Below are 26,935 nucleotides of genomic sequence, written 5' to 3'. Positions count from 1 at the left end.
TCCCTGCCTTCCCCAGAAATATTATATAAACCATTTTTATCCACACCCTCTATAGAAGTACTATTAAGGATTCTACAGAGGCCAGTGACATTTTGGTTTTAAAAAAAAATTCTATGTATTTTTCTATGACTAAATTTGCATAAAATTCCAGAAAGTAAAAAAAACCTGGTCCACAAGTCCATGGAATCTGTGTGACTTGGGAAAAGCTGGTCTGATGTGGAATCCACAAGTGGGATTCATAGAAATCCAAACTCATTTGATTCCATTGCAGATTTCTCTGGCATTCCGCCGCATTCCTATCTGCAGCTATGCATTGCGTATAGGTTCAGTAGTGGTGAATAAGTTGTCTTTCAGGATGTTAGTCTATCATTTCCAGACTCACTAAGGAACCACTTAGACCATTTCCAAGAAATCCCCTGTAAGTGAGAATTTTGTTTCAGTTCAATTTTGATAAGAATTTCCCAAAAATTTGCAAATATCTTCATATTTGGGACGAACAACTTAAGGTTTTAAAAAATGAAATATGGCAGAATTGAAACTGATGTATTAGGTCCACCTAGACCCATGGCCGGATGTACTTAGCCAAGAGTACTTAGCTCTTAAGGGAGCAATCTTACGGCTGCTAGTCAGTGGCTAGATGGCCATAGGATACATAGGTTTCCAGGAACCTACCTTGGAGCCCGCATTCCGAGGTCAGTTCCCTGAGAACTGACCTCCCCCCACTGTGCTGCTTCTTAGGCAGCTTGGAATGTACTCAGAAGAGGAGCATGCAGCAGTGAAAATGGGGCATTCCGGGGGGTGTTCCAGGGAGGGAAGGTGGAAATGCTGGTACGACACATCCAATGTGTCATCTGGCAGCTGTTTCCCCCTCTGCCTTCCCGCGGCTGTCTAGCCGCAAATGCAGGGCGGCTGAAGCGAGGAGGGGACAATCCCCTCCGCGCTTCTCCTGCCCTGCATTGGATACGTGGTCACCTCTGATTTCGGAGGCAGCCACCTATGCCGGTAGGATTGCTCCCTCCAAGTCTTAAGTGTGAATCCCTGTGTATCCAACTATATAGGTGCTTAGTGGGGGTTGCCACCTCTTCTGATAGGCTCCCACTTTTTAACAGCTATGTGGCAGGCAGGTACAACATGGTACTCTCCATTAGAGATGTATGGATTGCATAAAATCCATTCCGTCTGTGTTTCGCAGGTTATCAGGGTCCTTTCAATCCATCGTTGAAATTGAATGGAATTGGACTTTTTTTAAGTTCCTGAATGTATGCAAATTTGCAAGTGCAAAAATGCATATATTCCTACAAAATGTGCAGATACCCCCAAATGTGCATTTTCACATGTTAGCCTATGGGGAAAATGTGTGTTTTCAGCTGGTTTTTTTTTTTTTAATTGCTTATTTTTCCATTATAAAATTTGCACAACATTCCCAAAGGTTAGAAAAATGGTCTGCAAGTCCGTGGAATCTGCCCAACGGAAGAAAAGCTGGTCCACTGCAGAATCTGTGGGTCAGATTAATAAAAATCTGAAGTCATATAGTTCCATTGTAGGGATGGATGAAAGGGACTTACCTGGTCCCGCAGCTTGCTTCGCAGTGCGGGGGAGGCACCTCGGTTCTCCCCCCGAAGTTCAGGCGAGGGGGGGGAGGCACCCTGCCTCGCCCGGCCGAAATTCAGGCCAGGGGGGAGGCACCCCATCCCTAGCTGCCGAAATTCAGGCCGGGGAGGAGCGTCCCGTCTACCCGGCCGCGAAAAAAAAAGTAAAAACAACAACAACACACACCCGTGATAGGCTACATAACAATTTACGTAGCCTATCACGGCTAGATTTCCAAAGTCAGCCGTGATAGGCTATGTAAATCGTCACGTAGCCTATCACGGGTGACTTTGGAAATCTAGCCGTGGTAGGCTACATAAATCGTTATGTAGCCTATCACAGGTGTTTGTTGTTGTTTTTTTACTTTACTTTTTTATTTTGCAATGGTGGCAGTGGCAGCCGGTCAGAAGACTGGCCGCCGCCGTCACCACCCCCGCCGAACTGCTGCCGAACCGCCGCCGGGACCCGCCGCCGAGAGGGACATTCGCACGAGGTAAGTCCCATCCCAGGGGGGGCGGGGGGGCCGGCGGAGAATTTCACCACCAATTTCGGGGGGCCGAATGCGTTGGCATTTGGCCTCCCGGAGATTCGTGGAGAAATTCTCCACCATCCCTATTCCATTGTGGATTTCTCCAGCATCCCTACTCTCTGTGCTGAGAATACCTATTCTATTTGGCCAGTGCAGATGTGTGAACATTTCCTTTCATTTTTTTGATACATATTTACCAAATGTGTACTTTTCTTCATAAACAAGTAAAAGAACTTGAGATTTTAAAAATTGAAAGTGGGAGAAAGTGGAACTGGTTAGGTTCATCCATCTCTAATTCTATGTTCCCCTGAAAAAGAGTTTGACAGTTGCACAATTATGATAGCATATGGCAAACAGAGTCCCATAGCCAAAGCTTCCTCTAAAATCACCTTTTCCGAAGTTTTGTTTCCAGTTTTGTCTAGGGTGTGATTCACACACATACATATGTTTAATTTCTAATCCCCTGATTGCACAATGTTTGCTGATGCACATCTGACTGTGTGAATGGACACCACTGGAACTCACTGAACTAAAGGAGGGCTATAGTAGAGCTTTGCATGCTAAGCTTTGCAGGTCCAGTCCTTGGCATCACCAGGTAAAGACCTCTGGTCACAAAGATGGGGAGGACCCCTGCTTTAGATCCTAGATAGCTTCTGCCAAGCTCAATGAAGACAATATTGGGCAAAATGGGTAAAGGGGCTAAGTATAAAGCAGGTTCACATAATGCTATGTAATCAGGGGGCTTACTATGACAACCTTCCCCAATCCAGCACCCTCCAGATGTGTTGGACTATAGTTCCCAGAATCAACCAGACTGACACCAGGTTGGGGAAGGCTGCACTATGATATAAGTGTCATTGAACTCAAGTGGGGTTACTTATGAGTACAGATGGGTGAATCTGTCAAGCTCCTTGTTTTTCTATTGCTGAGCTCATTCCAACTAGAGTCTAAATTCATGCATTAGTTGTATGCATTTCTCCTTCCCTGCAACTGCCGCTGCCTCCATACACACACCCTCCCTCCTCCACCATACCTTCCTCCCTTCCAGCTGCTGCTGACACCACTGTGTGGGCCCTCCCTTGCCTTTGCTACTATGCTGGGGCTCGTATGAGATCTCATGAGTGGCTGCAGGACTGTCGCGAGATTTTGTCAGCCAAAGATTTTGTGAGACACAATTGAGATCGTGCAGGACAAGGCTATGTTCTCATGAGATCTCATGGGACATGGCTGAGATCCAGACCTCCACAGGAGCAGAGGGCTGGTGGCTGCTCCAGACAGCCCCTCCAGCCACTCTCTTGCTGTGGGAAGTGCCACAGTGGGAGAAGGCTGGCCAGGCTCTCTAGAGCACCCACTGGAGGCAGTGGCGGGCTCTCCTGGGTGGGGTGGGGGAAGCAGCGCAGTTCACTGCTCCTCCACCCCCACCGCCTCATGTGGGAGCCGCATCCTGCTTCATGGGTGGGCCGGCCTTGGGCTTCTAATAGCATGTTATCTTAGGGAATGTGATGCTTTAAATGTGATTTGCACATTTAACATCATGTGGCAGAAAGACAGCCCAGAAATAAAGGCATGTTTCAAGAAGGGGGGGAAATCCCAGGTGGGTTGCATGCAGCTGGAAGAAGCCATACATAGTGACTCTTCTTGTGAATGGTTTTGTCATTCCAAAAGTAACTAGCACAGCCTTTCCCAGCCTTGAGTCCCCATGTGGGATAACCCCCATCACCCCCTACCAGCACAGGCAAGGGTCAGTGATGGGCACTGTAGTCCGACAACATCTGGAGACCCTTGGTTGGGACCACACAAGCCTATGTATGTGTACTCAGAAGTAACCCCTACACAGTTCAATATGCCTTACTCTTGAGTAGCCATGTATAGGATTGCACTGTAATTCACACAGAGAGCAAAATGCCGAACAGACTGGTCAACAACAGCAGATAGAGATTTAGAAACAGATAGACCAAACACACCCCTTCATGGATCACTGCCTTGTTGTGGCGAGGGGGCTTGCGTAACTCAGTGAAGCCATAAGCTATGCCGTGCAGGGCCACCCAAGACGGACAGGTCATGGCAGAGAGTTCTGACAAAATGTGGTCCACTGGAGAAGGAAATGGCAACCCACTCCAGGATTCTTGCCAAGAAAACCCCATGGAACGTATCACAAGGCTAAAAGATATGACGCCGGAAGATGAGCCCCTCAGGTCGGAAGGTGTCCAATATGCTACTGGGGAAGAGCAGAGGGTATTTCCAAGTAGCGCCAGAAAGAGTGAAGCGGCTGGGCCAAACCCGAAAGGACACTCAGCTGTGGATGTGTCTGGCGGTGAAAAGAAAATCCGATGCTGTAAAGAACAATATTGTTTAGGAACCTGGAATGTCAGATCAATGAATCAAGGTAAGCTGGAGGTGGTCAAACATGAGATGGCAAGATTGAACATCGACATCTTGGGAATCAGCGAACGAAAATGGACAGGCATGGGCGAATTTAATTCAGGTGACCATCATATCTACTATTGTGGGCAAGAATCCCTTAGAAGAAATGGAGTAGCACTCATAGTCAACAAAAAGGTGGGAAAAGCAGTACTGGGGTACAATCTTAAAAATGATAGAATGATCTCAGTACGAATCCAAGGCAAACCATTCAACATCACAGTAATTCAAGTCTATGCCCCAACCACTGAGGCCGAAGAAGCTGAGGTTGATCGGTTCTATGAAGACCTACAACACCTTCTAGAACTAACACCAAAAAAAGATGTCCTCTTCATCATAGGGGATTGGAATGCTAAAGTAGGAAGTCAAGAAATCACCGGGATAACAGGCAGGCATGGCCTTGGTGTACAAAATGAAGCAGGACAAAAGCTAATAGAGTTTTGCCAAGAGAACATGCTGATCATAGCAAACACTCTTTTCCAACAGCACAAGAGGCGACTCTACACATGGACGTCACCAAATGGTCAATATCGAAATCAGATTGATTATGTCCTTTGCAGCCAAAGATGGAGAAGCTCCATACAGTCAGTAAAAACAAGACCTGGAGCTGACTGTGGCTCAGATCATGAGCTGCTTCTTGCAAAATTTCGGCTTAAATTGAAGAACGTCGGGAAAACCACTAAACCGTTCAGGTATGACCTAAATCATATCCCTTCTGAATATACAGTGGAGGTGAGGAATCGATTTCAGGGATTAGACCTGATAGACAGAGTGCCTGAGGAACTATGGACGGAGGTCCGTAACATTGTTCAGGAGGCAGCAACGAAATCCATTCCAAAGAAAAAGAAATGCAAGAAAGCAAAGTGGCTGTCTGATGAGGCTTTACAAGTAGCTCACGAAAGAAGGGAAGCGAAAAGCAAAGGAGAAAGGGGAAGATATACCCAACTGAATGCAGAGTTCCAGAGAATAGCAAGGAGAGACAAGAAGGCCTTCTTAAATGAACAATGCAAAGAAATCGAGGAAAACAACAGAATGGGAAAGACTAGAGATCTCTTCAAGAAAATTGGAGATCTCAAGGGAACGTTTTGTGCAAAGATGGGCATGATAAAGGACAAAGAAGGCAGGGACCTAACAGAAGCAGATGAGATTAAGAAGAGGTGGCAAGAATACACAGAAGAACTATACAGGAAAGATCTGAATGTCCCTGATAGCCATGATAGTGCGGTCACTGAACTTGAGCCGGACATCCTCGAGAGTGAAGTCAAGTGGGCCTTAAGAAGCATTAAAACAACAAAGCTAGCGGAGATGACAGTATTCCAGCCGAGCTATTTAAAATCCTAAAAGATGATGCTGTTAAAGTGCTGCATTCAATATGCCAACAAATCTGGAACACTCAACAGTGGCCACAAGACTGGAAAAGGTCAGTTTACATTCCAATTCCAAAGAAGGGCAACGCCAAAGAGTGTTCAAACTACCGCACAATTGCGCTCATTTCACATGCCAGCAAGGTGATGCTCAAAATCCTACAAGCTAGGCTTCAGCAGTATGCGAACCGAGAACTACCGGAAGTACAAGCTGGGTTTCGAAGAGGCAGAGGAACTAGAGATCAAATCGCCAACATTCGCTGGATCATGGAGAAAGCAAGAGAATTCCAGAAAAACGTCTATTTCTGCTTCATTGACTACGCTAAAGCCTTTGATTGTGTGGATCACAACAAACTGTGGCAAATTCTTAAAGTGATGGGAGTACCAGACCACCTTACCTGTCTCCTGAGAAACCTGTACGAGGGTCAAGAAGCAACAGTAAGAACCGGACATGGAACAACCGATTGGTTCAAAATTGGGAAAGGAGTACGACAAGGCTGCATATCGTCGCCCTGCTTGTTTAACTTATATGCAGAGTACATCATGAGAAACGCCGGGTTGGATGAATCACAGGTCGGAATTAAGATTGCTGGGAGAATTATCAACAACCTCCGATATGCAGACGATACCACCCTAATGGCAGAAAGCGAAGAGGATCTCAAGAGCCTCTTGTTGAGGGTGAAAGAGGAGAGTGCAAAAGCTGGTTTGAAACTCAACATTAAAAAAACTAAGATCATGTCATCTAGCCCTATCACTTCCTGGCATATAGAAGGGGAAGAAATGGAAGCAGTGACAGATTTTACTTTCTTGGGCTCCAAGATCACCGCAGACGGTGACTGTAGCCATGAAATTAAAAGACGCTTGCTCCTTGGGAGGAAAGCTATGGCAAACCTAGACAGCATAGTAAGAAGCAGAGACATCACCTTGCCGACAAAGGTCCGTCTAATCAAAGCTATGGTTTTCCCAGTAGTAATGTATGGCTGTGAGAGCTGGACTATAAGGAAGGCTGAGCGCCGAAGAATTGATGCTTTCGAACTGTGGTGCTGGAGAAGACTCTTATGAGTCCCCTGGACTGCAAGGAGGTCAAATCAGTCCATCCTAAAGGAAATCAACCCTGACTGCTCATTGGAAGGACAGATAATGAAGCTGAAGCTCCAGTATTTTGGCCACCTAATGCGAAGAGAAAACTCCCTGGAAAAGACCCTGCTGCTGGGAAAGACTGAAGGCAAAAGGAGAAGGGGACGGCAGAGGATGAGATGGCTAGATAGCATCATGGATGTAATGAATATGAACTTGAGCACGCTCTGGGAGAGAGCGCAGGACAGGAAGGCCTGGCGTGCTATGGTCCATGGGGTCACGAACACAATCACAATTGAACTGTGGTTACAGAAGCAATTAACTGATTCTTAATGTTTTTTGGGAAGATTAATATTGGAGTTTTAATCCTTTTTAGTAAGAAACTATTACACATATTTGATTTGTAAATTAAAATACCCAGACAGTTACTCAAATGCTTTACACATCAGCTTTAGAAATCTGAAAACTTAATGTTCATTGGCTTTCTTACAACATGATGGCTTAAATGGTTAAATACAACTCACTGCTGCCCTGGGAAATATAGTTATGAGAAATTTTATTAGCTAGAAATTGGGAAATAGAGACTAGAAGTTCACTGAAAGGATCAGGCCCCTGGGAAACATGGAGACAAAACTACTACAGGATATCTTGCCAATATTTCTTTGTTTTTCTCTTTACTGTCTTTGTCAACTTGATCTTGACAGAACTAATAATGTATTTCACTATGTTTCCTCTTCAGGGATGGCGGAGAAATCCGCCACGGACTCCAATGAGGCCGGATTCTTTGGAATCCGCCCCCCCCCCGGAGTCCATGGCAGAATGGACTACCCCCCCGCCACCCCCCGAACCCGCCCCCCCGGACAGAACCTACCTGACGGCGGCTGGTCCGGGTCGCCATCTTCGTTCTGCTGCCAGGCTGCGGAACAAAATGGCGTCTGGCGTAGGGGACACCATTTGCGTCCCTGCCATTGTCCATGATTGGATACATAAGTATTTACATAGCCAATCACAGCCAACGGCAGGGACGCAAATGGCATCTGCTATGCCAATTCAGTCCCGGCTCTTTACCGTGATAGGCTACGGAAATATTTACATAGCCAATCACGGCCAACGGCAGGGACGCAAATGGCGTCCCCTACGCCGGATGCCATTTGTGTCCGCAGACCAGCCGTGAGGGAGGACCGGATCACCTCCCCCCACCTGCGGATGCCCCAGACCGGACCGGGGTAAGTACTTCCTACAACCCTATTCCTCTTGAGCGTTTGGATTACCAAATGTATGATAATTAATTTTCATAGAAGAAAAACAGAACTGAGAATAAATTTGCTAGAAATTGGACTGAAGGCAATTGAGAGGCAAAGAGAACCAGATATTGAGGGTGGGGTGGGCAGGGAGACACACTTTTGAGGTTATGTTAGTCAGTTGATTTATATATGACTCCCCCCCCCCCGCCCCAAAATATATTGCACTTTCTTCTTAAGTCTCAGTTAGGGATGCATGAGAGTTCATTTCAGTTCGTTTTTTATCATGATTTACCCAGTTCACACCTTTCACATAAAAAATGGACTCAGATGCAATCTGTGGTTGAAGTCCATTTCTGAGCTTGCAATGTGATTCATGGACCCAAAAATTTGCATTCAACAGCATGCATGCATGCATGCACGTGAAAAATGTGCGTGAAAAAATGCATACTTTTGAAAAATGTGCACAAATACACTTTAACCATTGGGAGACGAAATGTGTCCATTTCAAAGATGAACACAATTGATGTGTGCATTTGGAAAAATACGTATGAAAATACACATGGATTTTCATAGGAGAAGAAAAAAACAAACAAAGTTCACAATCTGATTCAGACTCAAGTTGGACAAGCTCTGAGATGGAATTTGGAGAGCTTCAGTGAACTCGGGTTTTGCTGAGACTTAGTTCTCACTGAGATGATCACCTCATCTTTGTAATTTCACCACCTACATACAAAAGTAGCAGCTTTTGAGCTTAGCCAGCTTCCTGAGCTCTAGCTTTCTATGGCGTGTATGTGCGTATCAGTTATGGAGGATAACTCAATCAGATATGGGCTCTTACTTGGGTCTGAGGTGGTACGGCCCACAAACAGGTTGTCACCTCAGTGAGAATGAGCAGCACAAGCTGATACATGTCTGCTCAGAAGCTGAGCCCCATTGAGCTCAGGTTAGTTGGTGTTGGGTTGGAGCCCAAAACTCTGTTCTGCTATTGCCCTTAGTGGAACCAAGCAGCATACCAAATTAGCCTCCAGAACAATATTGTACTATAAATTATGGTGGACCTGCAAACTGTACCCCTCAAAGTTCTAGATTTAAACAAATTGCTGGATGATACATTGATATCCACTCTGTTACATTGATATCTACTATATTTTCCTCCCAGAAAACTAAAAGCAATTGAGATGCTTTACCACTGGTTAGTTCCAGCTTGTTGAACTCCTCCCCCCCCCCAAAAAAAACCCAGGTAAAGGCAGGTACTGATGGCTTATTTATTATTTGTTACATTTATCTCCTGCCTTTTCACCAAGGAGCCCAAGGCAACGTATGTGATCCTCCTCCTCTCCATTTTATTCTCACAACAACCCTGTGGGGTGGGGTGGGCTAGGGTAGGTTAGGCTGAGAGTCAGTGACTGGTCCAAAATCACCCAGTGAACTTTATGATTCTTGTGATCTTTAGGGGTTGGGAGAAACTCAGCTAGTTTATTAAAAGTGAGAAACAGGTTATTGAATATCAGGGAGGTGACAGGTGAGTGATGATGAATGAGAAGATTGCTAATCACTGTCCCTTTGTGACAGATGTTATTTCAAGAGGGGGTGAGAAGGGGCCACAGACAAAAACGAGAGCCCTGGAGGCAGTGGCACAGAGCGAACCGGTCCTTCAAGAAAACAGTGAATGAATCACGAAAATGGGAGGTTGTGCAGAAGAGGAAAGATGAAAAGCAGGTGAACAGATTTAATTCTCTTTCCCTCAGAGATCACAGCAGGAGCCCATGTGGACACAGAGTTCCACTGAGAATGCAGAGTCCTTTGCAAAAGAACCTATAGTGTAATCCTTTGGGGATGGTTAATGGTTGCCACCTTCTTCTTAGCCATGGAGTGCTGCTGCTGTGGCCAAAGGCTTTATCCATGTGCAGTAAAACCAAACAAGATTCATGTTAGAAATTCTCTAGATATATTTTGGGCTTGCCTCTGCTGCTTGGCCCCTTGACAATCTACTTCTACTGAGGGATGGCACCAGTGACCAACTGGATCTGGGAATCCATTGAATCCCTCCCCACTGCCCACGTCCCCAAACCCAGCTCAGCGAACCCCCACCCCAAGCACAAGGCCGGGACTCATCGCAGCCGCCTGGTGTCCATGAGAGTGTCCATTTTTGCGCAAGATGGGGCTCTGATTTTTCATAGATCTACTGTTTGAACAGTAGATCTACACAGTGGTGGCCGAAAAGGTTCATATCAGCCATAGAAAAGAACCTTTGCAACCACCGTTGTGTAGATCTACTGTGCAAACAGTAGATCTACAAAAATACAGAGCCTGATCTTGCACAAAAATGGAGGATTGTCAAAAAAATGAGAGCTGCTGAGAGGTGCCCTCCCCCCGGATGGTCCAGCAGTTTGCCAAGCATGGCTCACCAGGTTGGGTAAGTAGCAGAGGTTCAATGAGCAGCATGTGGGGCAGGCAGAGGAGGTTTTGTCTGTCCTTACTTCTACTCTTCTTCATTTATTCATTACATTTCTATACAGCCCAATAGCCGAAGCTCTGGGCAGTTAACAAAGATTAAAAACTAAAAAATGCAATATTTTTTAGGCTACATAGACTAAGACGTGCCAAAATAAGGAACGCAAATGGCGGCGGCCATGGCCGCCACCATTTGCGTACGCGCGTTTTTTTTTTTATTTTTTAAGTCAGCCATGATAGGCTACGTAAACATTTACGTAGCCTATCACGGTGTTTTTTTTAAATCTAGCCATGATAGGCTATGTAAATCTTTTGTTTTTTGTTTTCTTTTTAACCTGGAAATGGCAGCGGCGGCGGCAGCCAGTCGGAAGACCAGCCGCTGCAGCCGCCACCGCCGAACCACCGCCAGAGCCGCCGCCGGAGCCGCTGCTGCCAGGAAGATCCGCCCAAGGTAAGTCCCGTCCCGTGGGGGCGTGGGGGCAGGCCATTCCGCCACCGATTTCAGGGGGCCGAATGTGCTGGCATTCAGCCTCCCCGAGATCCGTGGCGGAACTTTCGTACATCCCTAGTTCTAGATCATCCCAGAGTGCAGGATATGGAATAATGGGCTCAAGTTACAGCAAGCCAGATTCTGTCTGAACATCAGGGAAAACTTCCTGACTCTTAGAGCAATACGACAATGGAACCCATTACATGAGAAGGTGGTGGGCTCTCCCACACTAGAGGCATTCAAGACGAGGCTGGACCGCCATCTGTCAGGGATGCTCTGACTTGGATACCTGCACTGAGCAGGGGGTTGGACTCAATGGTCTTATAGGCCCCTTCGAACCCTACGATTCTCTGATTCTCTGATGCTATGACCTAAGAAATTTTAAACCATCAACAATAAGAAAAATCCCATGACCTGATTAAAACCCTTTCACATGTAGCGTTGTACAGATTTGGTAAAATCCATTCCGTCTGCATTTCGTGGATTGTCAAGTGTCTTTTGTTCTGTCATCTGCTCATTGGTGGAATCAGATTTTTTCCAATTTCCCAAAGTTGCAGAAAAGTACACAAAAACATATGTTGCAATGTATGTAACTTTAGCTGGTATGCAATATTTTACAGATTTTTCTTAGTGCTACACTGTGGAGGCTGAAGAGAGATTGTGGATGTATAAAACATTGGTGTGTTTTTTAATGCCATATGTATTAGCATATTTTCCATTAAATTTGCATAAAATTCTAGAAGGTTAAAAAGAAAAAAAAGGTCCACAAGTCTGCAGAATCTGTAAGAACTGGAAGTTGCCACTCTACTGCAGAAGCTGCAGGTCAAATTCATAGAAATCCAAAGACATGAGAACATACGGGCCCATCTAGTCCAGCATTCTGTTCACACAGTGGCCAGCCAGCTGCCCATTGGAAACCCACAAGCAGGACATGAGTGCAACAGCACCCACCCGCCCATGTTCCCCAGCACTGGTGTACATAGGCTCACTGCTTCTGGTACTGGAGGTAGCACATGGCCATCAAGACTAGTAGTCATTGATAGCCTTCTCCTCCAGAAATTTGTCTAACCTCCTTTTAAAGCCATCCAAAGTGGTGGTGATCACTATGTCCTGTGGTAGCAAATTCCATAGTTTGACTATGCAGTGTGTGTGGAAGTCCTTCTTTTTATCTGTCCTGGATCTCCTACCAATCAGCTTCATGGGATGACAATATTGGGATCTAATACTATGAGAGAGGGAGAAAAATGTCTCCCTATCCACATTCTCCACACCATGCATAATCTTGTACACCTCTGTCATGTCTCCCCTTAGCCTCCTTTTTTTCCAAGCTAAACAATCCCAGCTGTTGTAACCTTCCCTCATGGGGGAGATATTGCAGCCCCTTGATCATTTTAGTTGCCCTTTTCTGAACTTTGTCCAACTCCACAATATCTTTTTTTAGGTGTGGCGATCAGAACTGCACACAGTATTCCAAGTATGGTTGCACCATAGATTTGTATAAGGACATTTGATTCCATTTCAGATGTCTCTGACATCCCTAGTTCCATCAGGCTTACTGGAACTCATTTGAAGTAAGCATTACAGGTCACCAAGGTTTGTATTTCTGAGCCAGAAATGAGTTTAGGTGCCATCATTCATTCAATCACATCTTAGGTTGCTCCATCCATCACCACGCATTCATACTTTCCATATGGAAACCGATTGTCTTAGCACTTCGTTGATGTACATCTTCAGATTCCGTGACAGGATTCGAAGTGCCAACACCCCATCTCCCTAATATTATGACAATTCAAGTTTTTGCAGCAGATGTTACAGCTGGTTAGCAATCAACTAGAAGCTGAAGAAATATTAACAGGTTTCTGTTATGTTTTGTTTTGCTTCGTTGTGTGAAATTCTCATTATTCAAACTGTCTGTATGTATGTTTAGTACCCATCACTGATTCTTAATAGACAAACATGCATTCAGGGCTAAAGTGATTTGCTGAAAATGAAATCACGTCGGTGGGGTAATGCGGTCCCTTGCCCACTCCCCTGCTAACAACTGAGGGGGAAACTGTGGAGCTTTTCCTCCCACACAACTCACTCACTGGACTATCCTGGGACCTCAACCACAATGGTAACAAATCACCTAATGTCATATAGCCACTCTGCCATGGCTTTTGAGCATTCCATCCAAGAGGCATTCAGGGATGGATGCACTAAATCCATATGCCAAACCAACTTTGCAAAACCCATTTCAATTTGAGGTGCCCAGTAGCTGCTTGCAAAGGCTATTAAGTAATGGCTCAGCGCTTAGAACCTGCAGTGACTTCACTCCAATTTTTACTTTATTTCACCTCTACAAGTCTGACAAACACAACATGAAAAGGCTTTTACGGGGCTGGCTATGTTTTAACACTTTGCCCTTTTACTTGTTAATGCAGCCATAATTTGTCAACTTTAACCATTTTTTACAGGTCACTACTTTGTAGCCACATGGAAAGGACAAAGCATCACAGCATGCCACCAACTCCATTGGATTAGAGCAACATGTTTGCCCCCAACAGGGCAGGATTTATGATAATTCTAAGTATGCTGTAGAGCAGGACTCCAGTTAAGCTAAGGAAGCCATCAGAAAGCAATTATCCCCATGTATTACCTCGGCAGGAGAATACCTCAGTGCCTGTTGACAGCACTAGGGTCTTAATAGGGATGGGGGAGAAATTTCACTCTTTCCAAGTCATACATGAACTGAAACTCAGCTATCCTTCAAAATGCGTACTTATAAGGGGATTATTGTTGCTGTTCAGTCATTAAGTCGTGTCCGACTCTTCGTGACCCCATGGCCCATAGCACGCCAGGCCTTCCTGTCCTCTGCTCTCTCCCAGAGTGTGCTCAAGTTCATTATAAGGGGATATTATGGGAAAGTGCTCACAAAATGCATATATCTGTGAAATATAACATTCAAAAATGCATTATATTAGGAAAATTGCTTGCAGAAAATATGTACATTAGGCAAAACTGCATACAAGAATGTGGATATCAGGAGATTTCCACACAAACTTTTTTTTTAAATTCTCAACATTTGGGATGAACCAAACTGTAAAGCTGGAAAAATGAGAAATGGAGGCAAACTGAAATTGACAGATTCATCTAGTTTTTAACTCTTGGTAGCTCAGAACAAATGCAATGTTACATCATTGCACATGACCCAAAGACAGCCTCTATGTCCCTTGCTTTGGGGATTGTAATGTCTTCCTAGGTTGGAAGAGTCTGTCTGGTCCATTTCATCAACTGCCAGTAAAAGGTAGCTTTTGCAATTTCTTTTGATGGTACTTTAATGAAAGTTAATAGCTGGTGGCTAGTTAATAGCTATTTACAACAATACTGACGTCAGTAGATGGCAACTGCAGGATAACAGTTGGGAAGTAGATCAGGGATGGGGACACTCCCTCGCAGGCACGAGGGCTGCATTCCCTTGGAGGGGGGCAAATAGCAGGTGGGCAGGACCAGAGCTGTTGGTGGGCGGGGCCGAAGCCAGAAGTAGGCAGGGACAGCGACACCCAACATCCTATTTTCCTTCCTTGCTTCCTTCCTTCTCCCTCCCTCCCTCTTTCCCTCCCTCTCTCTGTCTCAGACACATATACCCATCCAAATCACACCCATCCACTCCATTCTCTTTCATTTCTCTCCCACTCCTTTTGGATCTACTCCACTCTCCCTCTCTCTCTCTCTCTCTCTCTCTCCCCTTCTTGAGCTCTCTCTCCCCCTTCTCATCCACTCTCTTTCTCTCCCCTTCATGAGCGCTCTCTCTTTCTCTCTCCCCCTTTCTCATTCACTTTCTTCCTCTCCCCTTCTTGAACTCTCCCTCCCTCCCCCTCTTGTTCCCTCTCTTCCTCTCCCTTCTTGAGCTCTCTCTCTCTCTCTTCCCTCCTTTTCTCTCTTTCTCCCTTCTCCTTTCTCTCTCTTTCTCCCCATCCCTCTCTAGCTGTCTCACCTCCCCCCTGCACTGGCAGAAATGGGACGTTTCTGCCAAACCTGATTGCTTGGGGGGGGGGGAGAAAGGATGCCATAGGCCCGACACAAAGGCAGCCTGGGCCACATCCAACCCACAGCCCAGCAATTCCCCACCCTCAAGTTAGACAGGAGTTGGTGAGCTTTGCAGCTGGTTGTGGTTCCTAGTGGATGCTGTGTGCTTTTGGGGGAACAGATGGTGCTTTAGAGACATGGGCAGAGCCAAATGTTCTCCTGCTGCAAATTTTTGTGTGGAAAGAAGTGTTCGAGGGGACAGACATTTCTCTATAAGCCCTAATTTGAGGGGTTTCTCAGTGGCCACACCAATATTGTAGAATAGCTTGTTCTGTGAGGTTTGGAGTCTCTGCCACTGCTTGTGAAGACTGTTTCTTTCTTTCTCTCTCTCTCTCTCTCTCTCTCTCTCTCTCTCTCTCTCAGGTTTTTAATTTGCCAAGTTGATCTGGTGTTCTTGTTTAGTTTTTGTTCTCTTTAACTGGAGGCAGTGTTTTATCTACTATGCCTTTGTTATGTTTTGTTGATATTGTTGTTGTATTTAATTAGTGCTGCGTGAAAATCTGTCCTCAAATTTCCTGAAAGTCTCCCCCCCCCCCGAAAAAAAGAGGCTTCCGTTTTTGTGTCTCATTCCCAGGACATGTTAGAATTTCTTCGGGTGGTTTTCTTGAGCTTACTTTACCGTTTTGAGATGGCAGAGGGTTCTGTGTGCAGTGGAGGCTGGTGGCTCCAATACTAATAGGGTGGCAAATCCTCTCCAGGTTTCATTCAGAACTCCAAAGGATCTATACAAGATGGAAAGGAGTGTGGATGGCTCCTTTAGAGTTCTGACTGGTTCGGACTGAAATCCAGAGAGGATTCACCACCCCACTGACATCTCAGCCAGCAGCCTCCACTGTCTGTCTCTGTGTGTGTTTGTTTTCTTTCTATTACATCTCCCCATCGCCCTGCAGCCACTCCAGTTGCCCACGCTTCCTGATCTGAAAAAGCCCCATGGGAGTACTCCTGCTGGGTTTTAATTGAAGTGTGGGCAGCTGGGAGGCTGCAGACTGCCAGAGAGATGACTGTACAATGCTAGACAGGACACTCACACACACACACACTTTGGCCACTTCATAAATAAAGTGCAAGCAGCCCACCCACAAGAATTTTCCTGAAGTCTTCTCCTTTGAAAGTTTTTTTTTAAAGAAATGTATTTTTCATTAGATTGAATAAGAATGATTTTTTTAAAAAAAAACACCCACAGAAGACATTGTCTGCACAGCACTAATTTTAGAACTAGTTTTACTTATTGGAAGCTGCCTTGAGTAACATACATATTCTATGCAGAATTCTCACTAAATAGTCTCTATCCCTTTTTGAGGCTGCTTCCATTTTACCCCACAGTTTCCCAGAACGGTGCTACGTCTCAGGCATTGTAGAGGATGCACAATAGTGACCAAGCTGTAAACACGCTGCGGCAGCACAAAACGAAACAAAACGAAATAAAGAAGCTGTGCTACTGCCCTGCTAACAGTGAGCCCCACCCAGGGCCAGCATCAAGGGTAGGCATGGTTGGGCCTCTGTTGAGGGCCCACACCCCAGCAGGGGCCACTGACAGAAGCTCCCTGGAGTTGCTCCCCTCACCACTACAAACTTCTTGTTTACTTGCCCTTTTCCCAGACAACAGTGGTGCTGAGAAGGAGGAGCAGTAGATGCCCTTGCCTGCTTACTCACTGGTTCTCCACCTGTCAAGCAAGGAAGTGGAAGCAATGATGAGAAAGAAGGGGGAATAGTAGCAGCTGGTGATAATAACAATGAGAAGGTTGACTCGCTGTGGGAGGTGTCTTGCCCAAGGGCTCTCAAAAACCCAGAGGCAGCCCTGGACCCCCCCATGAGAAACTGTTGTTGAATTTCTCCTTCCCCTGGAGAAATCCCCTCCCCATCTCTTTCCACAAGTTGGGTGGAAAATGTCAAGAGGACATTTGCACACAGCTCTACTTTGCTGTCGGCCATGGTGGCTTAGTGGTTAAGACGCTGAATTGCAGACCAGAAGGTCAGCAGGACAGCAGTTCGAGACCCGAGTGCTGCGTGACGGAGTGAGCTCCTGTCTTCAGTCCCAGCTTCTGCCAACCTAGCAGTTCGAAAGCATGAAATTGCAAATAGATAAATAGGTACCGCTTTGGCGGGAAAGGTAACAGCATTCTGTGCACCTCGGTGTTCAGTCATGCCGGTCACACGACCACGGAAGTGTCTTCGGACAGCGCTGGCTCTTCGGCTTAGAAATGGAGATGAGCACTACACCCTAGAGTCGGACACGACTGGTTGGGGACACCTACTTTGCTGTAGTCTCCACTGAACCCTGCAACTTATCCTTCTGGATCCTCACGCCTCTCATGGAAATGGGGAGCCTCCAAAGATTAGGGTGCTTACAGTGAAGGAGCAGCTAGGACACACTGTGCTAAGACATCTGGAGTCATTCCTTTGAAATCTGACCAGAACATTGCATTCTATTGCTAGACAGACAGACAGCATTTTGGAACCCAGGACACACACTACAAATGTTGTGTAATTCAAATGACCAATACGCATGAGTGAGTTGGAGTAAACAGAGGCACAGCTCAGCTGTAGTAGAACACATGGATCTCAGGTAGGAGTGCTGGAAAGGCATGCGCCCAAGTCCTTATAGTGGGGGTCCCCAACGTTTTTGGACTGGTGGGCACATTTGGGATTTTGAGAACATGTTGTGAGCTCTCTCACAGATTGGATGACATGGAAGTTGCTTGCCCATTCACAAATGGGCGTGGCCATTCACAAAACACCCACTCCCCAAAAGGCAAACCGGTGAGGCTAAAAGAAAAACAATTTAGCCAAGAACCTAAGTACAAGGCAGAGTACTTATGCCAAATCACGTATTTGCTCTCACAAAGCTCAACATAATACCCATTTCTCAGAAGTAATGGGCAGTTCTTAGAGAAAGACACATAGGCAAAATGTACACACCACACCAGAAACAAATCTATCAGCTAAAACACAGACCGCACCCAAAATTGACAAGCAAAATCACACACACAGCATGGGTAATTTCCCCTTGCTGCCCACTACTCTTCTAGCCTTTGGGATGTTTTCCACAGGACCCAGCCAGAACACTCTCCACCACCCACAGCTTACAAATGAAGTTCTGGGCTGCCCACCAGTTTTCTTCTGTAATAATGACTCTGGGGCCCATCTGGCCAGCTCACTAGCCATCTGGTTAGGGATGTATGAGAAGTTACTTTTTGCTCACAAAACATGCAAGTCTACCCTGTTTGAAGGCCCAAATGTGATTGCAAGTGTGAGCAATCTGCCAAAAAGGTCCATACATTGCCAGACATGCATTCGTGTTCAATTTGTGCAACTTTCGCCATTTGCTTTTGCACACATTTCCTAATTTGCACAAATTTCCCCTGTAGACTGAATCAGCCTGCTTTAGTCTATGGAAGAAAGTCTCACATATTAGGACATTTGTGCAAATTTGGGGAAATTTGTGCAACGTTCACATTCAATCACTGCTCAATTTGTGCAGTATTCCTATTTGCACAGAGTAAGCGGCAATTGCAAATGTAAACAGGAATTGAGCATGAGATGAGCGTTAGGCAATGTTTGGAGAATTCTAGTGATCTTGAACATCGCTCATTTGCCCATACGTACTTCTAGTTATAAAAATATTTTTAATTTTTTTCAAAACTTTATATATCAGGAGGTATGGGCAATATGGGAATAGATCCTCCAGTTGAATGCTGATTGAGTGTAAGGAAGTTTAAATGTTTACGTCAGGGCTGGGAAACTTGTGGCCCACCAGATATTGTTGGACTCCAGCTCCTATCAGCACAGCCAGCACAGCCAATGCTTAGAGATGATGGGAGTTGTAGTTGGACAACATCTGGAATGCCACAAGTTATCCACCCCTGTTCTAAGTACAGCTGGTAGGAAAGCTGCAGTATTGGAAACCAATTGCTTGTACAGCTGGCAAGTCAATATGCATCATACCTAATCAATGGGTGTAACAGTTGCAGGGCATGAAAATGGTAGCCTGCAAGTTGGCAGAGCTTTTTAGAGCTCCGGTTCCAATTTAGCATGGGGGTGGGGTGCAGCTGGGGGTGGGAGAGAACATCTACATACAGTTGAAGGCATTTTATCAAAGGAAATATGCAACTCTCCAGTTATACAACCATAAATCACTTACACAGCTGGGATTTATTTTTAAATGTGAGGCAGGGAGGGAAGGTTTCCTGCTTGTATTTTACTAGCATTTATGCGACAATTCCATTTCTCATCCACAGCCCTTACAGCTCCCCTTTGCACCGTCAGGAGCATGTTCTAGGGCTGCTCCATAACTCCTCCAGAGCTGATTCAACATCTAGTTACACACTGGACAATACCCTCTTTTCCTTGCCTGCCCTACCCTCTGTCCATCACCGTGTTTATTCCTGAAGATGGGTTTGCAAGCAACGCAGAATGAACTGCACAGTATGTCCCTTTTCATCCTTTTCAAATAACTGCAGGTGCATGCTTCTTGAAGGCCTCCTCCGGCTCCTCCTTCTGTGCCGCAAAAGGAAAGCACGGCAGCAACAGCTGCTGAAGGTTGCAGCCCATTGTGCACCATTTTAAATAAAGTATTTTTTTCTTTAACTTCGATGAGCAGTGCGCTAAGCCAATCAGACACTGCCTTTGTGGGTGCATGACTAATGAGGAAACTGGACTCGCAAAGAGGTGTTCCTCTCATCTCTCTGGTGGCCTAATTGGCCAAGTCCCCCAAAAGCAGTATCTGATTGGGGGAATGCTCAGCTAATCAAAGTTAAAAGGGGGGGGACAGTTTGAAATGGTGTGTATGGGGATGATGTCTTTATCAGTTGCTGCTGTGGCATTTTCCTTTTGCGCGGGGGTGGGCAACTTTGGGAGGTCCAGGGACATTTTGCTCCTGGATCTCTCTGCAGGCTGCATCCCCCCCCCCAACAATGAGTGCCCAAAACATACAAAATGGTGTCCAAGAGGCTAGAGAGTACCAAAGGGGTAGAAAATAGCTTGTTTGCAAACTAATTCTGACCCTTTGTTGCTCAGTGGCCACTAAGGATGCCTTTTTGCAACAAAAGGTTTAAATGAATTTTAGGGGCAGCATGGAGGGCTGCCATGCATGGGGGGGGGGACATGCAGCACATGGGCCACACATAGTCCACCCCTGTTTTAGCAGCTCACCGGCACAGGAGGAGGAAGAGAAGGAGGAGGAACCTCTGCCACTAGCCACAGCCATCTGCAGCCACCCGTCAGGGGGCCGTTCAGGGGCCCTGGACCTAGTGGCACCTTTAGGGATACAATCCATTTACTTTCATATCCAAAGCCATATGAATTCATCACAACCGTTCGACATGTTTGGCTTTCCATGGCCTCACTGAAGTGGTCTGGTTTGTACCCCTTCGTGCTGAAAGTGGGAGCTCAAATGATTGAATGATCCTCCTTGCAAATACAAAAATAACACTGACCCGAAATCTACACACACACACACACACACACACACACCATGAATAGGAAGACTTACCATTTTTGTCAGCTCGTCTGAAGATCTAGAATGAAAGAAAGACACATATTTACCATTTCATAATGGCGTGGCTTCCACAATTCAAACATGGAGCACATGCAACGATTCACTATGCAACGTCATGGACATGACTAATTATTCCAAACCGGGGGCGGGGGGGATTACAACCTGAGCCCAGGGTAACTGAAGGCCTGCCTTCTCCCATGCTAGTTTGCCCTTTCAACCAGGGCCCGACTGGGCATAGTGACTGAGATGCATGGCTTTAACCAATTTTTGAGATGGTTGCTTTAAACTTTTTCAAATAGCAGCCACTACAGGATGCAACGATCCAGACTGGGATCATGGCATGGGAGGACAGGAGGTTTAGCCATTTCCCCTTGCAGCATTTTCCCAAAGAAACACTTTTAGCCATCCCACAACTTGCTATTTGCCCAGATTTATGGGGCAAGTAGCAAATAGTAGCTTGGGGGAAATGGTCTGGGTATAAAGAGCAGATGTGTCCCAATATTAGCTACATGCAAAAGTCTAAAGAGTCCAGAGAACTATTTCAGAATCGCAATCATCACTGCTATTTGGGTAACAGAGCATTTACAGCAGCCTTGCTCCATGTCTTTCCACTTTTGGAGGTTAGGTGGGTCATCTGACTAAAGCAGGAGTGTTGAACCTCAGGCCAGGGGACCAAATCTGGTCTTCCTGGAGTCCAAATCCAGCCCTCCAAGTTTCCCCAGATGGCCATGCCCACACCACCAAGTGGTTCCCACTACCCCATTCCTGCCTGTCTGGTTTCTCAGCAGTTGCACAATTTCTTCCCTGTCCTAAAAGGTTGAAATGCCTCTCCTAAGGCTTAGCAGCTGGCAGGAAGAGCCTTAAACTGAATGATGCTGGTGTTTGAGGTGTTTGGACTCCACCCTTTTTGCTTTTGGCTACACCCTCTTTTGGATGCACAGATGTATGTAAAATCCATGTAAAATCCACTCCATCTGTATTTTGTCAGGCAGTCACAGACGGATGCGGATCCCCCCCCTTTTTTTGTCGTGCGGAAAAGATACTCAAATAATTACATAAGAGGTTTCATAAGAATTTACATTATTTGCCTTAGTACCTAACATTTAGCATATTGTCCCGATTCTATTTAACTTTTCCTCATCAGAAATTTGCATATTTTCCTATGAATAAATATGCGTAAATTTCAGGAAAGTAAAAAATAAAAAATACGAAAACTCAGGGACTCCACATGGCCATCGCTCCTAGGGATGCTGTGGGTGCCTGATTCCATCTGGGAATCTAGCGAAACTGCCCCTGCCTGCACCCTCGAACCCCGCTCCTTGAGCCCCTGCCCCTGCTTGTCCCCTGCCCGTACTTGGTGAATGGCCCGCACTCACCTCAGTGGCCTCGACAAGCTCTGCAGTCAGCATTTTTTGCGAAATAAAATGGCAATCACAAAATGTGCATATTTGTGTATGCGTGAAAATGCACATTTTTGAGAATGCACATACTCATATATGTGAAAATATGCTTTTTGCCAATGTGTATATTCACAGAAATGTGCATTTTCATGCATGCGCAAATATGTACATTTTGTGATCACTACTTTATTTTTCAAAAAATGGCAACCGCGGTGCTCGACGAGGCCACCACGGTGAGTGCGGGCTGCTTGCTGAGCACAGGAAGGGCTCAAGTATGGTCTGGGGACTAGGGATGCACGAAAGTCACTTACCTGGTCTCGCAGCTTGCTTGGCGGTGGGGGGGAGGCGCTTCGCTGCTCCCCCCGAAGTTCAGGCCGGGGGGGGAGGCTTCCCTCCTCACCTGGCCGAAATTCAGGCCGGGGAGAAGCTCCCCGTCTCCCCAGCCACGAACTTCAAAAGAAAAAAAAAACACCTCTGTGATAGGCTACGTAACGATTAACGTAGCCTATCACGGCTAGATCTGCAAAGTCAGCTGTGATAGGCTACGTTAATCATCACGTAGCCTATCACAGGTGACTTAAAAAAAAAAAAAGCGTGTACGCAAATGGCGGCGCTCATGGGCGCCGCCATTTGCATTCCTTATTTGGTTCCTGTAGTCTACGTAAAGATTTATGTAGACTACGGCGAAAATAAGGGCAACGCTATTTTCGTTGTCCTTATTTTCGCCGTAGTCTATGTAAATCTTTACGTAGACTACAGGGACCAAATAAGGAACGCGAATGGCGGCTCCCTATGGGGGCCGCCATTAGCCGTACGCGCTTTTTTTTTAAAGTCACCCGTGATAGGCTACGTGACGATTAACATAGCCTATCACGGCTGACTTTGCAAATCTAGCCGTGATAGGCTACGTTAATCATTACGTAGCCTATCACTGGGGCGTTGTTTTGGGTTTTTTTTACTTTTCTTGTAATGGCGGCAACGGCATTCGGCCCCCCGAAATCAGTGGCGGAACGGCCTGCCACCCCCTCGCTCCCCCGAGTCCGCTACGCTATTTGCGTTCCCCTTATTTTCGCCGTCTTAGTCTACGTGAATCTTGACGTAGACTAAGACATGCCAAAATAAGGAATGCAAATGGCGGCGGGCGTGGCCGCTGCCATTTGCGTATGCGTGTTGTTGTTGTTTTTTTAAAGTCAGACGTGATAGGCTACGTAAACATTTACATAGCCTATCACGGCTGACTACAGGGATGCAAACGGCGGTGGCTATGGCCGCTGCCATTTGCATCCCTGCTAGCCAGCGGCCGGATGTCCGGCTGCTGGCGGAGCCGGCCGGCGGCTCCGCAAAATCCCTGCGGAGTGGAGCCGGCCAGCCAGGATTCCGGGGGGAGGGATGGAACGCCTCCCCCCCACCATCAACATAATCCGCAAACAGGTAAGTGACTTTCATACATCCCTAGTCTATATAGAAGTAAGAAGAATGAGGGGAAAGTTTTTCCTTCCCCAAATTTAGGGATGAGGGAGAAATTTGTTCAGTTCACAGTTTAATGTGAATTTACCTAATTTCACACTTTTGAACCACTATATGCACCTCCTTGAGTGCAAATGTTGGTAAAAAGGTGAGGTATAAATCAAATAAATAGTTATGTGTACCAGAACTCTCTGTGCTTCAGAAGTGTTAGTTGTATGCTTCACAACTGAAGTAATACACATTAGGGATGTCACGAGCATCCGTTCGGGGGCTCGAGCTCGGCGGGTTCTTTCCAGTTTGGCCCCCCGGACACCAATCCACAAACCACTGTTCTTGCTTGACTTGGCACATGCCAAGTCCGGCAAGCGCAGCAGCGCCCGCTCCTGGCCCGAGTGGCTGGCAGCTCTCCCATCCTGCCACCGCTGAGAGCAACTGCGTCCCTCTCTGCTGGGTCTCAGCAGAGAGGGACGCAGTTGCTCTCGGTGGTGGTGGTGGTGGCAGGATGGGAGCTGAGAGGGAAACGCCATGGCGCTTCCCACTCAGTTCCCATCCTGCTGCTGCCAAGCAACCCTGCCTCCCTCTGCCAGTGCCCAGCAGAGAGGGACGCAGTTGCTCTCAGTGAGCCAACTGGGAAGCAGCTTGTCAGGGAAGTAGGGATGGCGGAGAATTCCGCCACAGACTCCAATGAGGCCGGATTCTAAGAATCTGGCCCCCTGGAGTCCACAGCAGAATGAAAGACTCACCTCCGCCACCTGGGGGAATCTGCAGTGGCCGGATCCTACCTGCCGTCGGCCGTCCGCTGCCGCCTGTCCCGTCCGCTGCTGTCTGTCTTTGGATGCAAATGGCTTCTGGCATAGCGGACGCCATTTGAGTCCCTGCCTTTTGCCGTGATCGGCTACGTAAATCTTTACATAGCCTGTCATGGCAAAAGGCAGGGATGCAAATGGCGTCCACTATGCCGGACTCCATTTGCATGGGAGCGGCCAGAAGTCCGGCTGCAGCTGGGTGTGGCCGGTGGCTCCGCGGACTTGCCGCAGAGTGGAGCAGGCCAGGGAAGATTCCGGGGGGAGGACTGGATTGCAGACCCCGCAGCAGACGAGGGTGAGTACAATCCGTACACCCCTACAGGGAAGTGGGTGGCCGCATGCCAGGCTCCTGCGAACCACCAGTCGGCTCGCATCCCAGTGAGAGCAGGAGCAGCAGTGAGCGGGGACCCGGCGAGTGGGCTGTGGGGCAGACTCAAGTGAGTTCTCCCATCCCTAATACACATGGGCTGTGTAATCTTTACACTGTGAAGGGCCCCACCATGAGATCATTAAGTCCAGGGTCTAAAATAGCCTAGCTGTTCCACTGGCATTGCCTCCTTTGTGAGGCGCTCTGCTGCCGTACCTGTGCGTGAGTAAACTGACTTGCAAGAAGGCACCCCCCCCCCGACACTGTAACTGGCAGATTTACCCTTTATCGTCCCTTTTGCCAAACATTTAGCAGATGCACTGCAGACAACTTGCAGAAGCATCACAGGAACAAACAACGGACAACAACAAATGACCAGGGAGAAATCAAGGTGTGACATATATAACCTAATTGCAGCAGAGGGGGTTCCGGCATGCACATTACAGCCCCCAATTTCTTGGAAAACACCTTCACTGTGAAAAAGGAGGCAACCGAAGGAGATGTAGCATTATACTAGAGGAGAAGTCTGAAGCCAGGGGAGAGAGGGACTCAAGCCAGAAGACAATGGTAGGACTGCAGACGAAGCAAAGCGAAGCGATATTTGATACTCCGGCATTAAAAAAAGAAAAAGAAAAAAAGAGGTTGTCAGCAAGCAAGTCTCCATGATCTTGCACTGCTTGTATAATTAATGTACAGTAGTAAAAGAAGAGACACCGATCCGCTCTGCGTGGGAAGGAGATAAATTTAGATCAAAGCAAGCAGAAGCAGAACAGGGAAGAGGGGGAATACATAATAACGGAATACATCTTGTGGAAACAATATTGGGAGAGAAGACAGAGGAGGCAGCTGCAGTGAATGCCTGATGAAAATCAGTCTGAGAAGCCACTCAGGTGCGAGGTATGATACATCAATTAAAGACTGAGTTACAAGAATGTTTTAAAAGCACACCTGCTAAGGTGGCCTTGGTCTCCAACCACCACCAAGGCAGCCCAAATCAGAGGTTCTGTGCTTTTAGCATCTAGACAGCTTATTGGGTGGTATAGAAACTTGCCATAGGATAGTGTCGTATACACATATTTCAGAAGTTGCCATGCAGGAGAGTCCAGGGCTAGCAGCCCGGATGTCTGGAAGTCTGGGGAAGAGGACTTTCAACCATTACCACACCCAGCATTTCCCGTTGGCTGCTGTCTGCCTCCTGTGCTGGAGAGATGAGGATCTGCTGGGAGCCATTTAGCCTGGTGAAGAGGCCCTGTCCTCTTTGGCAGTATTTGCCCTCAGACAGCTGCGGGATTCATGCTAACAGTGAGGGCGAGCTCCCTCTCTTCAGGGTGGGGAGCTCTCGATGCTGACTTTGCTCTGTACTCGTTTATGTATTAAGCCTAGATTATTTCATTGCAGTACTGAATATTTATCCTGTGTTTATTTTGTACAATGTTTTCTCACCCCTCCCCCAAATGTAATGTGTATCGATACGTTGCTGTTTAATGTGAGCTGTTTGGGGTGCAGTTTGCTGTGGAAAAGCAGCGTATACACTTATGTGACGTACCAGCTGAGGACTAGGCCTGTGCACCACTTTGGCCCAAAGCCTGAGTTGAAGTGGGGCATTTTGGGCCACTTCCGAGGCGAGGCGGAGGGGGCACGAAACAGGTGGCACCCACTGCTGCCACCAGCCCTCAACGCCTTACCTGGGCTGGCCGCCATCATCTAATTCAGAGGGGGGGGGATTTTTAAAATGGTGACTCCCTTTATTTCCAGAAATAGATCCTGCAGGATCTATTTCAAGATATAGAGAGAGTCGCCATTTTAAAAATAGCTCCCCTGCCCCTGGAACAACAAGAGGGTTGGCGCTGAGCATCCAGAGGGCCCAGGTAAGGAGCGGGGGGGGCGTGGCATGTTGAGGGCAGGCCTGAAGCAGGATTTGGATGTCCAAATCCCACTTCGGCTCTGGAGGCTGAAGCGGGTTGCCCCCCCCCCCGCCAAATCAGCCCAAAGCAAATTGTGCCCACTTTGGTAGCCCCGAAGCAGCCTCCGAGGCAGATTGGGGTTCCATGCACAGCCCTACCGAGTACAGCACTTCCTTCCTGCCCCTCTCCTGCAAGCACTGGCCAAGTAGACTCCTCCTCCCCACCCTGCTTATGTCTTGAAAAGTCCTTCCCAACCA

At 46.9% G+C, this 26,935-nt stretch overlaps 1 protein-coding gene across 1 annotated transcript in view; it reads right to left on the bottom strand.

The window, feature by feature from the left end:
• NECAB2 (N-terminal EF-hand calcium binding protein 2) overlaps positions 1 to 26,935 on the bottom strand; it is a 307,800-nt gene that overhangs the window by 252,444 nt on the left and 28,421 nt on the right. Inside the window, exon 2 of the mRNA XM_084812033.1 lies at positions 20,729 to 20,753. Coding sequence (XP_084668159.1) covers positions 20,729 to 20,753 — 25 coding nt within the window. The remainder of the gene's footprint in view (positions 1 to 20,728; positions 20,754 to 26,935) is intronic.

Source organism: Heloderma suspectum, chromosome 8 (genome assembly GCF_057233095.1).
Source record: "Heloderma suspectum isolate Gila_16-S chromosome 8, 16-S_ref, whole genome shotgun sequence".
NCBI lineage: Eukaryota > Metazoa > Chordata > Lepidosauria > Squamata > Helodermatidae > Heloderma > Heloderma suspectum.
The sequence above is the reverse complement of the archived record's forward strand: the minus strand, read 5'-3'. Positions and strand labels throughout refer to the sequence as shown.